This window comes from Chlorocebus sabaeus, chromosome 26, assembly GCF_047675955.1.
Source record: "Chlorocebus sabaeus isolate Y175 chromosome 26, mChlSab1.0.hap1, whole genome shotgun sequence".
NCBI lineage: Eukaryota > Metazoa > Chordata > Mammalia > Primates > Cercopithecidae > Chlorocebus > Chlorocebus sabaeus.
In genome coordinates, this window is record NC_132929.1 from 27,396,922 (window position 1) to 27,409,493 (window position 12,572).

At 42.8% G+C, this 12,572-nt stretch overlaps 1 protein-coding gene across 2 annotated transcripts in view; it reads left to right on the forward strand.

Annotated features, from left to right (window-relative positions):
• The window catches only part of TMOD2 (tropomodulin 2), a 65,129-nt gene that overhangs the window by 17,879 nt on the left and 34,678 nt on the right, over nt 1–12,572 (forward strand). For both annotated transcript variants that reach the window (XM_008016598.3, XM_008016599.3), the window contains exons 4-6: nt 4,940–5,062; nt 8,145–8,231; nt 11,085–11,215. In XM_008016598.3, coding sequence (XP_008014789.1) covers nt 4,940–5,062; nt 8,145–8,231; nt 11,085–11,215 — 341 coding nt within the window. The remainder of the gene's footprint in view (nt 1–4,939; nt 5,063–8,144; nt 8,232–11,084; nt 11,216–12,572) is intronic.

Genomic DNA, 12,572 nt, shown 5'->3' on the forward strand with positions numbered 1-12,572 from the left:
AGAAATGGGAAATAAGCCATGAACTGGATTCAGTATTTATTTTATTGTCGTGGAAGGTCAAGCAAGGGAACTGTCTTGGAAATGGGAAATAAGCCCATGAACTGGATTCAGTATTAAAAAGAATCATGGCTGCGAGACACATGTCATTCTACACTGGGCCAAACCCGTAGGAAGTATAACACCAAGAGTGAACCCTAATGGAAACTGTGGACATTGGGTGATAATGATGTCTCCATGAAAGTTCGTCAGTTGTAATATATGTATCGCTATGGTATAGGATGCCATTAATCGGGGGAGAATGAGTTGGGGAGAATGAGTTGGGGAGAATACATTGAAGGAGGAAAGAAACATGATCAAATATATAGGCTAACTGCTTAGGGTGTGATGGTTCTCAAATTAGTTTATTGAAAAAATCTCAAACGCCAAAGAAACTTTTGAAAATGTGAGGTGGTGTCATGCCTGAGAGTGTCCTCGGCACTGGTGTGTTTCTCTTAGCCTGGTGCTTTACCAACTTTGGAAGTCCCTCAAGGCCTTTCTGCTCCTTGTCCAGGATGGCTGTAGCACTGCACCTCTAACCTTAGAGGCTACCATTAAAGTTTAGTGCAGTCATTCATGCATCCATCATCTATTGAGTGCCTCTTCTGTGCAGAGCCTTGTGGCCAGATGCTAGAACCACAGGCAAATAAGACCCTGCCCTGCCCTCAAGGAGCTTGTAGTCTAGTGAGAGAAACAGGATGACAGAGCTAGGAAGGCTGTGAGGAGCAAGGAGATGTTTTTCCATGCCAGGACTGAGCTCTGAGCCAAGAATAGGGAACCCTTCTCCTTAGCTCCCGACCCTGTGTTCCCTTGGGGGGAAGAGTGACTATCAATAGCCTGTCCAGCTTCCTCAGCTATAGATGCTGACTTGACCCCAAAGATTCTAATGGAATTGTTGATAACCTCACAGCAATTACAATCTTTCTGTAATACAAATCAGATCATGTTGGCTGGGCGCAGTGGCTCACACCTGTAATTGCTGCACTTTGGGAGGCTGAGGCAGGAGGATCACTCGAGCCCAGGAGTTCAAGACCAGCCTGGGCAACATGGCAAAACCCCGTCTCTACAAAAAATACAAAAATTAGCCAAGCATGATGGCGCACCCAACTACTTAGGAGCTGATATGGGAGGATCGCTCGAACCCAGGAGGTCAAAGCTGCAGTGAGCCGTGATCATGTCGCTACACTACAGCTTGGGCAACAGAGTGGAACCCTGTCTTAAAATAAATAAACAAACAAACAAAATCTTGGCATTTCCCTTCTTCATGTCTCAAATCCTTACTGTGGTCTTTAAAGTAGATATAGCCTCCATCCAGCTCTCTACCTGCACCTGGCCTTTCCTTGCTAATCCTCAGGCCCCACTGTCTTCATTCACTTCCCTGAACCTGCTGAGTTCTTTTCCTCCCTCAGGCTGGTCTTCTCATGGACTCTTCCTTCTGACTCATGTCCCCATTTTTCACATCCTAAGGGTCTCAGCTTAAATTTCAGGGCCTTGGGCTTTCTCTGACCTCTCTTCTTTCTACTATGACAGCTATGTATTGCTTTCACAGCACTGTAACAATGTTTAGCACTTTATTTACTTTGGTTTTTGCATGTTTTCATGTGATAGGGTCTTTTTTTAAATCCTAGCACAGAAACTGGCATGGGAGGCACTTGATAAACATGGGTTCAAGTGAATGGCATCTCAGAAATCTGTACTGCAGCAGTGGGAGCAGGAGCATCCAGCTCCTAGTTGGCATGAGGCAGAGTGCTACTGCCTTGTCTCACATAATGCCCAGGCTGCCCTCTGTATTGCGCACATTCAGTGGGTCACGCACCATTGAGAATGTCATTAAGAAAGTAAAATTGGGCCACATGCGGTGGCTCACACCTGTAATCCCAGCACTTTGGGAGACTGAGGCAGAAGGATCCCGTGAATCCAGGAGTTCAAGATTGCCATGAGCTATGATCCTGCCACTGCACTCCAGCCTGGGTGATAAAGTGAGATCCTGCCTCCAAAAAAATAATTAATAAATAAAGTAATTGTGAACAGTTACAAACCAGGCAAATAATCACGGATTACTGTGAAAATATGGAGCTGTTTCTATAGCTGCATAGTTGCTATTGGACTAATTTAATTGTGAAAAAAATTATGTCAAATCTTCAATAAAGTCCCAATTAACATCAAGTAGTGACAGCATAATAAGGGAAAAGCTATTATCTTTTGTTCTTAGTGTAGAGGTCTTAGGAGTGGCTATGGTAAATTATCTCATGATCAAGATTGATCTCCAGATGGTTGGTGGGAGAGTTAGGAACGTAGGAGCTGTCTGAGTAATAGAGATATAAAAAGGGTATATGGTTGCATAGTGTAGCTTAGGAGAATGTTGAGAAGTAGCACAATTGAATAAAATGAGCAGGGAGCAAGTTTTATAATCAGAGCAGCAGAGCAGAGTGAAGAGTATGCAGGGCCCCCAGAAGGACCAGTGAGACCATCCAGGAGCAGCGGGAAGCTGCTATGAGGTCCTCAGTGAGGTCCGCAGTGCTGAATACTATGTGCTGGCACACCTCAGGTTCCTGGGCTAGATTTTACTGTGGTGCAGAGTTTTGCTTAGAACTTGTTATTTGGTTGGACCTCCAGGAATGGCTCTGTATCAGCAGTTCTCCTGAATACCAATAGCTGTGTACCTCGTGTTTAGTACCAGGAAAGAGGAACTTAGAAAATCCTGTATTAGGGTGGGCACAGTGGCTTATGCCTGTAATCCCAGCACTTTGAGAGGCCAAGGCAGGAGGATTGCTCGAGCCCAGAAGGTCAAGGTTACAGTGAGTTATGATTGCACCACTGCACTCCAGCCTGGGTGAGGGAGTGAGACCCTGTCTTTAAAAACAAAAAAATAAAGAAAGAAATCTTATTTTGACTCTAGACCTAAGATCATCTTGGCCAGAAAGAAAATGTTTCAGGCCATAGATACTAGGAATATTGAGTCTGAGATGAACCCCAGTATTTGAGATGTTACTGATTAGTTGATTTCTTTTTCCATTTTCTATCTTCTGGCCATCCTCCTACTTTGTTTCCCAGTGTATTTTCCTTCTTTCTGAGAAATGTGGCGGCTAAAGTGATCCCAAGGCAGGAAGTAGAATGCATGTCAGTGATAATGACCTTGTTGCCAGCATGCCCCAGACTGACCACAAGCAGTGCCTTTCTTTCCTGTCTTTGGAGTGCCCAGCTCTGACACGCTCCTGTTTACTCATCCAGCCATTTGACAATATGGTAAAACAGGAAATACACAGCCCTTGTAATCAGGGAAGTCTCCTGGAGAGTTCTCATGCAGGAGGGTTATTGCCTTTGGGTTGGACCCTTTCCTTTCCCATGGGAGTGGGATAAGCCAGCCTAGCCAAGGAGACCTGGAGAGAACTTGGGTCCCAATGGGCTGAAACTGGAGCCAGATGAGCCTTTAGGGAACTCTAAAAATCAAAATGGAAGAGAACAATTTCAAAGATTATGCCCAAAAAGTAAGACCAGCTTCAAAAAAGAGAGAAACCAAGAGTCAAAAGCTGGAAAGAATTAGAAAGGAAAATGAATGCTCTGGGGTGTTTTGATCATGGCTCTAGAATGTCCTGGGTGCACGTGTGGGAAGTGGATTTGTTGGCCTGGATGGAAGTTAGGAACAGGAACTGTGCCATCCTCCTGGGTACAACAATGTTATTTCATCAGTCCAGAAGTTTGAGCTGGGAGTTAGGGAATCGATATCAGCATTTTCAGAAATGAATGGGGGACAAAATAAATGGAATCTGACTGACAGGATGAAGTGGGAGATGGCAGCAGAGGATGCATCTGTGGGAAGCACAGAATGCCTTGTTGCTCACAGACCCCCACTATCTCCAAGTATAGTGACCCTGATTTTTCCTTACAATCATGCCTGCTTTGGTGACTCTAGAGTGGTGGCTATGTCCCCAGCTCACTACACTAGCCCACCTGACCCCAGATGTGGCATGCTAGTTGTCTGCATTCCCAATTTAGAGGAAGTACCCCAGGGACTCGCCAGTTGGTTACTCAGGAACTCCGGTGCTGTTTATATGAACCTGCTTTTAGTATTTGCAGGGTCCAAGACAAGAATACAAATAGAAGCCCACATACCACATTTTTCAAATATTTAAAGGCTAACAAACCATTAAAATATGCTGTATCCTCTTTTAGATATACCTAGAAGGCCAGGATTCTTGGACTTCCAAGAGTTCCATGCAGGGATATTGATCTGTCCCACACTGCCAGGGCCTCAAACACACATGTTGGACACCCAAGCCCACATATCCAAGCTTCATCCAGGCTCCCCCACAAATAGCCTCCCCTTGACCTGGGGGTACACACCCAGCAGTGTGACCTGCCTTCAGGAGGATAGACATGGGAAGGGGCTTATGGAGGCCCTAAGGCAGGCACAGGGCTCTTTGGGCAAGACATTCCAGGGTCCTAGGTTCCTGAAGTGTAGTCTAGAAAGTGGCCTATATGCTAGATGGGAATATCCCTTTGGCCTCATGGTTTCTCCCCTGGAGGGGAGAGGTGCAGCTACAGGAAGACTAGTATGGGGTCCTCTAAAGTGCACGACTCAGGGCAGGACCTCTCGTGCGCAGACCAAAGGGCAGTACCGCCAATAGGAAAGGGGTAGAAGCCACCATTGCCCTCTGTGTTTAAGGACTATAATCTCAGATCTCTGTGTGGCAGAACGCAGGATTTCTCCTGCAGTGTTCCTTCCCTCTGACAGTGACTTATCGATGTTGGCACCATCCTGGCCATCCAGGAATCTCAGTTGGGTGTGAACTGGCTTAATCATATGGGTCTCAATGGCCAGAACTGCATTCTCTGCTCAGTCTACTTACCCTACCCATAAGGCAGTAGTACTCAATATTTTTGTTTTTCTTCTGATTTAAAGGGAGAGTCTTTATCCCTAAAGAAAAGCCTGTAGAAACTCGTAAAGAAGAAAAAGTGACCCTTGACCCAGAACTGGAAGAAGCTTTGGCCAGTGCCTCTGACACCGAACTCTATGATCTTGCAGGTTAGTCCTGAACTCTGGGAACTTTCCTGTCTAACTCCGTGACCTCCCAGCATGCACTGGCACCCATGCCAGCAGCCTTTGAGCTTCTCTGTAGGTAGGAGAATAGCAGGTTGACACCAGCCATTATGGAGCTGTCAGTCTTAATGCAGGTGACTTAACCTCTCTGAGCAAATGTTATTTTGCTCTATTTCAGCTGCAAATAATACCCATCCCGCAAAACTCAAGAGTTACTGTGAGAAATTAAAGCAAACAAATATGAAGGAGTGTTGAGAACTTAAAGAATAAAACAACAGTTCTTTTGCTTTCTAAGGAGCTTTCACGTTTGGCATTTTATCATCACAACATTTCTATGAAGTTCTGGTTCTTCCCACGGTCACTGTTCCATTTTGATTCAGAAAATGCTAAGAGGTCTGTTAACCTTGTAGTCTTAACAATAGCAACATAATAATGATTATAATGATTATTATTTAAAATGCAGATAGAAAAAGTCAAAGAGTACAAAAGAATGTATAATGAAAGTAAATCTCTCGACCTTAATCGCCTAGGCCCACTCTCGTGTCTTGTATAGCCTTCAAGAAAGATTTTCTGCATCTACCAGTATATTTATACATTAGATCTTCCTTCTACATACACAGGGTTATTATATCCCCACAGGATAGAGGTGCTTTAAAAACAAGTCCACAGCTTTAGCAAGAATTTTTATTCCATTGGAAGACAGATATAATAATCACCTCTTTCCTCCCAGGAGAACCAGCCTTATTCTAATATGTACCAGCCATCTCAATTCCATTCTCGTTCCTTCTGTGATGATGTCAGGAAGTTCCCATGTTTGTGAACTTAATATTGGCCACTGCGGGAGTTGAGGCACTTGCTTCACCTGGTGAAGAAGGTGTTTTGCACCCACTGGTCTTAGCCCTGAAGTTGCTGTGGAGGGATCCTGTTATGGTTACTGGTCCTCCCAGGGGTTGCTTTATGGTCTCTACCAGAATTGCCCAGAGGGAGAATGCCAGGCTGAACTTGAATTCCCAGGAAACGCCTTGAGAAAGGAAAAAGAGAAAAACACCAATTATTTGGAAGATACTAGATCCTGAAATTCATACAGTAAAACTGGAGAGAGAATCCAAATAGAAAACTGTCCTTGTTCATCCTTACTCAGCTTCCCTCCCTCGTCCTGTGTTCCCTAGGAATTCAGAAGGAAGCTTGGCTGGGGGTGTTGGCAGCATCTTCTTTAGGGTGGACCCTTCTGGAAGCCTGAAGGCAGCCCCATGGGCAGATGGGCTGGCAGCCATTGAGTTTTAGATAAGAAACAGTGCCCATGTTATTGTGGCAGATAGAGAGCAAAGAGAAAGTTCTTCAAGAGAGTGGTAGTTGACCTGCAAGACAGCGCCTCTTAGACTGGCTGGGTGTCAGTGTGGTCACCATCCGGAGTCTAGTTCCCGGCCCTAAACTGTGGGAGCTCTGGACTGGAAATCTGATCTTATCAGTATACATGGAAGTAGTCAGATTGGAGCACAGTGGTGGGAACTGATCCATTAGCCCAATTCACAGATAACAGATAAAAACGAAAACCTGGCAATAGGAGCCAAATTGTAATTAGAAGTTACTTGGTGAGCATGGAGCCAGAGCAAGAAGATGTGTTCATTGTATGGCCTCAGTGTTTATCAAATGGGACACCTTCTCCTTCTCCTGTCCCCTTCACAGAGACACAGTGACAAATTATTATTATTATTTTTTTGAGATGGAGTCTCACTCTGTCACCCAGGCTGGAGTGCAGTGGCACAATCTCTGCTCACTGCAACCTCCGCCTACCGAGTTCAAGCGATTCTCCTGCCTCAGCCTCCCAAGTAGCTGGGATTACAGGAGCCCGCCACCACACCCAGCTAATTTTTGTATTTTTTGTAGAGACAAGGCTTCGCCATGTTGGCCAGGATGGTCTCGATCTCTTGACCTCGTGATCCGCCCACCTCGGCCTCCCAAAGTGCTGAGATAACAGGCATGAGCCATCACGCCCAGCCCACAGTGACAAATTCTTATTTATTTAACAAGAATTTGTAAAGCACTTAGAACGGTGCCTGACACATAGAAAGTCATTTAATCTTGGTAATAAAGTATAATTATTATCCCTGTTTTACAGATGAGGAAATGGAGACTCAGGCATTTAACAACTTCCCAAGTCACACGGTTTAACATGTGTCAGAGTCAGGATTCTTGACTGCTTCCAAGTGCCCCTCTTCACCAGGTCCTTGCTAGCTCTGACCATTTGCCCTTCCTTGTGCTGTGCCAGCTACCTCCCTCCTTCAATATGTAGCTTACAGTAGAGCTAATGAGCATCTCAGAGGCACTCCTCTGCCACCTGTCAACAGATTATTATCCCTTCTGGGATCGTTCTCCAGGTGGCCAATGTCATCTAGAATTTCATTAGCAAAGGGAAATCTGCATAGAAGTTGCAGGTTCAGTCCAGCCCCGCGTTCGTTCTTCCCCAGTGTTGTTCCTGCATCCTACACTGCCTCCTGGTGCAAGTTCTGTGTAATACAGGAAGCTGAAAATCTCAGTACGCTTAACTGACCTTTTATTGCTGATGTTGCTTTTTTTCCCCCACCCTGGAATGCTCTAGAGACAGTTATATTTGGTACTGAGAGATGAGGAGGCTGACATTGAAAGAGGCCTCTGGAAAAATATATGCAGTCATCTGTATAATGTTAGACCTTGAAAATCATTAGTCTCCGTCCTACCTTCTCATTTTACAGATGAGAAAACTGAAAGGTTGAGTCTATTTAACTAGGAGGTCTAGGCAGATTTTCAGTAAATTGTGGCCATAACTAGGCCACCGTTGCTCAGACCCTAAATGGTTCTACATGTGGAGATGTAGAAAGACATGAAGATCACTGGTGGTCTTGAAAGGAGGGTTTTCAAATAAGTGTATTTAACACTATACATGTACCCCACACTGTGCAAGGAAAGAGGACTCAGGGACTTACATTTATGATGTAAAGAATTGTTCTTCAAGGGGCATATTAACAATGTGGACATCCTCATGTGCTTCTCCAAACATAATGCTCATTTGTTGACTGTCTGTTTTTAGCTGTCCTTGGAGTACACAATTTGCTCAACAATCCAAAGTTCGATGAAGAAACAGCCAACAGTAAAGGTGGCAAAGGGCCTGTCAGAAGTAAGTTGATGTGGAATCTGTGGTTTTGTAAAGCTTTGGAGCCTCCAGGGTTGCTGGCAGGAGAGAGGCCTGTTGACTCTTGCAGGCTTTGCACTCTGTCATTTGACTAGGATACGGAGCAGCTGACAATGAGAGCTCCATCTGGCGGTGAAACTAGTACAAATCGGTGTGTGTTGCCCAGAACACTTTCTTGGTAGGTCTGTTTAGTCAGAAGATGAAATTGTTGATATATGGGTCTGCATTAAATGGTATAATCCATATTCATGAAAAAAAAATTGCTGATATGAGATTGCTTAGTCATCACAAAATGCAGAGTTTCATGTTCCTAAGGATGTTTTAATCAACTATGGTAGCTTAAATAAGTTCCCTTCTCTATTTGAGTGTCTTTTGGTCTCAGTAATAGACGCTTGTCATTAGAATTTGAATGCCCACTTCCCTCAGAGGGCATGAAAGACATGCTGGCATAGACTCACATGCGCAGGACATTCTACACCACTATCTTCTATGTCAACATTTCCTGTAGCAGTAAACAATTAATTAGACTTTTTTATTCATTCATTCATCAGTCATCCACTAAATACCTGCTATGTGTCAGGAATGTTCTAGGATTAGGTACAAAGATGAAAATGGTCCCTGCCCGAAGAAATTTATCTGTCCGGGGTAAGGAAGGACCAATATTCAGGTCATTTCATTACAGTGTGATCCATATGCTTTGAAAACTCATAGAAAATTACAGCTTTTTTTTTTTTTTTTTTTTTTTTTTGAGATGGAGTCTTGTTTTGTCACCCAGGCTGGAGTGCAGTGGCACGATCTCAGCTCACTGCAACCTCCACCTTCTGGGTTCAAGCAATTCTCCTGCCTCAGCCTTATGAGTAGCTGGGACTACTGGCGTGTGCCACCACACCTAGCTCATTTTTAGGATTACAGCTTTTCTTAGGTTAATTTTATTTTATTCACTTTAATAGAGACTTGGGAGATGCTTTCTAATCTCAGTAGCGTATATATGAAATATTATTTATAGTGGTAATTTAGACACACAATGAGCAATATTCCTTTTATTTTTTGAGATAGAGGCTTGCCCTGTTGCCCAGGCTGGAGTACAATGGTGCAATCATAGCTCTTTGTAGCTTCTGGCTGCTGGACTCAAGCAATCTTCCCCGTCAGCCTCCTGAGTAGCTGGGACTACAGGTGCATGCCACCACACTCAGTTAATTATTTTTATTTTTAAGATCCTGTAGAGACAGGATCTTGCTATGTTGCCTAGGCTGGCCTTTCTTGTTTCTTATGCTTATGGATAAAAAATGCTCATCCTTTTTAGCTTCAGCATCAAAGGGTAACATTCTGACAATGTTTGCTGTTAACAATCTGATGCATAACCTTCTGGACGTTTATATGTACACATACACACAAATATTAACTTGTCTTCAAATTGTGGTCTCTTATCAGTACCTATAGGTTTCCTTCATTCTTTTAATGAGTAGATAACTTTTTTAGTGGATAGATAATGAAGATCTTTTTTTTTTTTTTTTTTTGAGGCAGGGTCTCATTCTGTTGTCCAGGCTAGAGTCCAGCGTCACTACCAAGGCTGACTGCAGCCTCAAACTCCTGGGATCAAGGGATTCTCCTACCTTAGTCCCCTGAGCAGCTAGGACTACAGGCAAAATTACACCTGGCCAATTTTTAAAATTTATTGTAGAGACTGGGTCTCACTGTGTTGCCCAGCCTGGTCTCAAACTTCTGGCCTCAAGCAACACTCCTGCTTCAGCCTCCCAAAGTGCTGGGATTATAGGTGTGAGCCACCATGCCTGGCTCATGAATAGATTCTTTTAATGAATAGACAATGAGTTGTTATGTGATGATGCTATACTTTATTTACCCATTTTCGTATTGATGGACATTTTATCATGTTTTGCTGTCACAAGTAATATATCAGGGAACAGGGAATATCCGTGAGTATATATCTTTATGTATCTGTGCTATTTTTGTAGATAAGACTTCTATAGAATTGCTGGGTCATAGAACATGCACATCTTAAATTGTGACAGATAATGCCAAATTACTCTCCCAAAACGTTTGCATCAGATCACATTCTCACTTACAGAGAAGTAGGAAGATGCTTTTTCCTCCACATTGTTGCCAACTCCAAATGTTATCTTGTTTCACACTTGTTTGTTAATGAAATGGTATCTCCTTTCTTTATTTTGGAGCTTAGTTACTTTTTTATATTTTTGGTTGAGTGACAGATTCTTCTGATTGTATTATTGATTCATTTTTAATTGGGTCGCCTTATTGATTTATAGGAGCTCTGTGTATGTTGGGATGTTAATCCTTTGTATCTCTGTTAACTTCCATTCTTCTTTTTTATCCCTTTCTTTTCCCATACCTTCCTTAAAACTAAAGCTCCAGAATAGAACTCAGAGGAGGGTAGGGTATAATCAAGAGGCCAGAGGGGTATTCGAGTTTGGGAAGTGAAGACTTATTGTGGTGTCTGGTTTGTATCTCAGATCCTGAAGTCTAGTTAGTATAGTCTGACAGATGTCCATATGGAGCAGCAATAACTGCCCATGGATATTTTGAACACTGGAGTTTGCTGCAGGGCCTCCTGAACTTTTGGCTCTATGCAGTATTAGCCCCAGGGAATTCTCATTGCAGTTGAGAAACACCAGCCTTCTAAACTGTGACTCAGAGCTACACCACTCCCATGCTTGCTCAGCGGAGAATAAACCTACTGTCATTGCTATTAAAGTCTTATTGGAATCAGAGCATATGAAAGATATGTCATTTTTTGGGAAGTCGCCACTGATTTTCATAGGAGAGACTTTGCATTTTTTAAAATGAAAACTTGTGTTTTAGATGTTGTCAAAGGTGAAAAGGTAAAGCCAGTATTTGAGGAACCACCCAATCCCACAAATGTGGAAATAAGCCTGCAGCAGATGAAAGCCAATGATCCTAACTTGCAAGAAGTCAACCTCAACAACATTAAGGTATTTCACTGTGATTATCATCAGTCACTTAATTTATCATGAGGTCAGAAAACTTACCAGAGATGACCAATTGCTTGTTTTCACACCTGTTTGCAGTTCTTTGTAGTCACTGAGTTGGAGTCAAGGTATCCTATTCAAAAGAAGTGGGTTTTGGAAAACAGTGATTTCTATAATTATTTGAAGAGAATCACCATACCTGAGTTAAGCGTAGTACATTAGTTATATCTATTGCTGAGTAACAAATTACTCCAAAACTTAGAGGCTTCAAACAACAGACATTTATTATTTCACACACAATTTTTCAGTGTCAGGAATCTGGTAGTGGCTAGCTGGATAGTGTGGCTCAGGGTCTCAAATGAGGTGACAGTGAAGTTGTCATCCAAGGCTGCAGTACCAGGCTTGCCCGGGGCAGGAGAATCCAGTTCCAAGATGGCAGATTCATGTGGCTGTTGGGAAGAGGCCTCCATTTCTCACCATGTGGCTCCCCGGAGCGAGTGATCCAAGACAGAAAGATGAGAAAGCAGGAAGCCACAATACCTGTTTTGACCTGGTTTCTGAAGTTACTGAATATGTTGTTACTTCCACTTTATTCAATTTGATAAGTTATGCCACTCTCAAAGGGGAAGAGTAGAAGAGAGAGAGAGAAAGAGAGAGAGAGAGAGAGAGAGAGAGAGAGAGTGTGTGTGTGTGTGTGTGTGTAAATATTACCTGAAGTCTCTTTTGTTTATTCTTTTTGGGCCAGTTCTTAGCATTTAATAATAACCAACTTTTATTGAGTGCGTACTATATGCCATGTCCTTTACTAAATACTTGGAATTTATTATCTCATTTAATTATTAGTGGGACTTAAAGAGTTGTTAAGGTCATAGAGCTAGCCTATAGTGCAGCCAGGACTCTTCTCCACATCTAACTGCACCCCACATTGTCTCCTTCCCCAGTGGTCATTACTGTGGTAAATGATCTAGAAAAAGGACTAAAAGATGAATAAGATTTTTTCAGTCTTTACTCTGAAAAATATTATACTAGGAGAAAAACACTAAACAGATAATTATAACATGATGTGGTGAGCCTCCAAATGTCATTGAATTGTGAGAAAGAAAAATTTTAATGCTACCTAGGAGATCCGGTAAACAAAGGAGATGATATTACATCTGAGTCTTGAAAGATGAGTGGGAATTAATCAGAGAAAAGGACAAAAGGAATTTCCAGGCTAAGGGGAAAGCATATATAAAGGTCTGAAAAAGAGAAAGACTGTGGTATATTAAAACAAAGGCAAGTATATCAGTCTGGCTAGAATATAGAGTGAAAAATAAGAAGAGGGAAGTGTAGTATGTGCATACTTTCTTGGTAAGGGAAA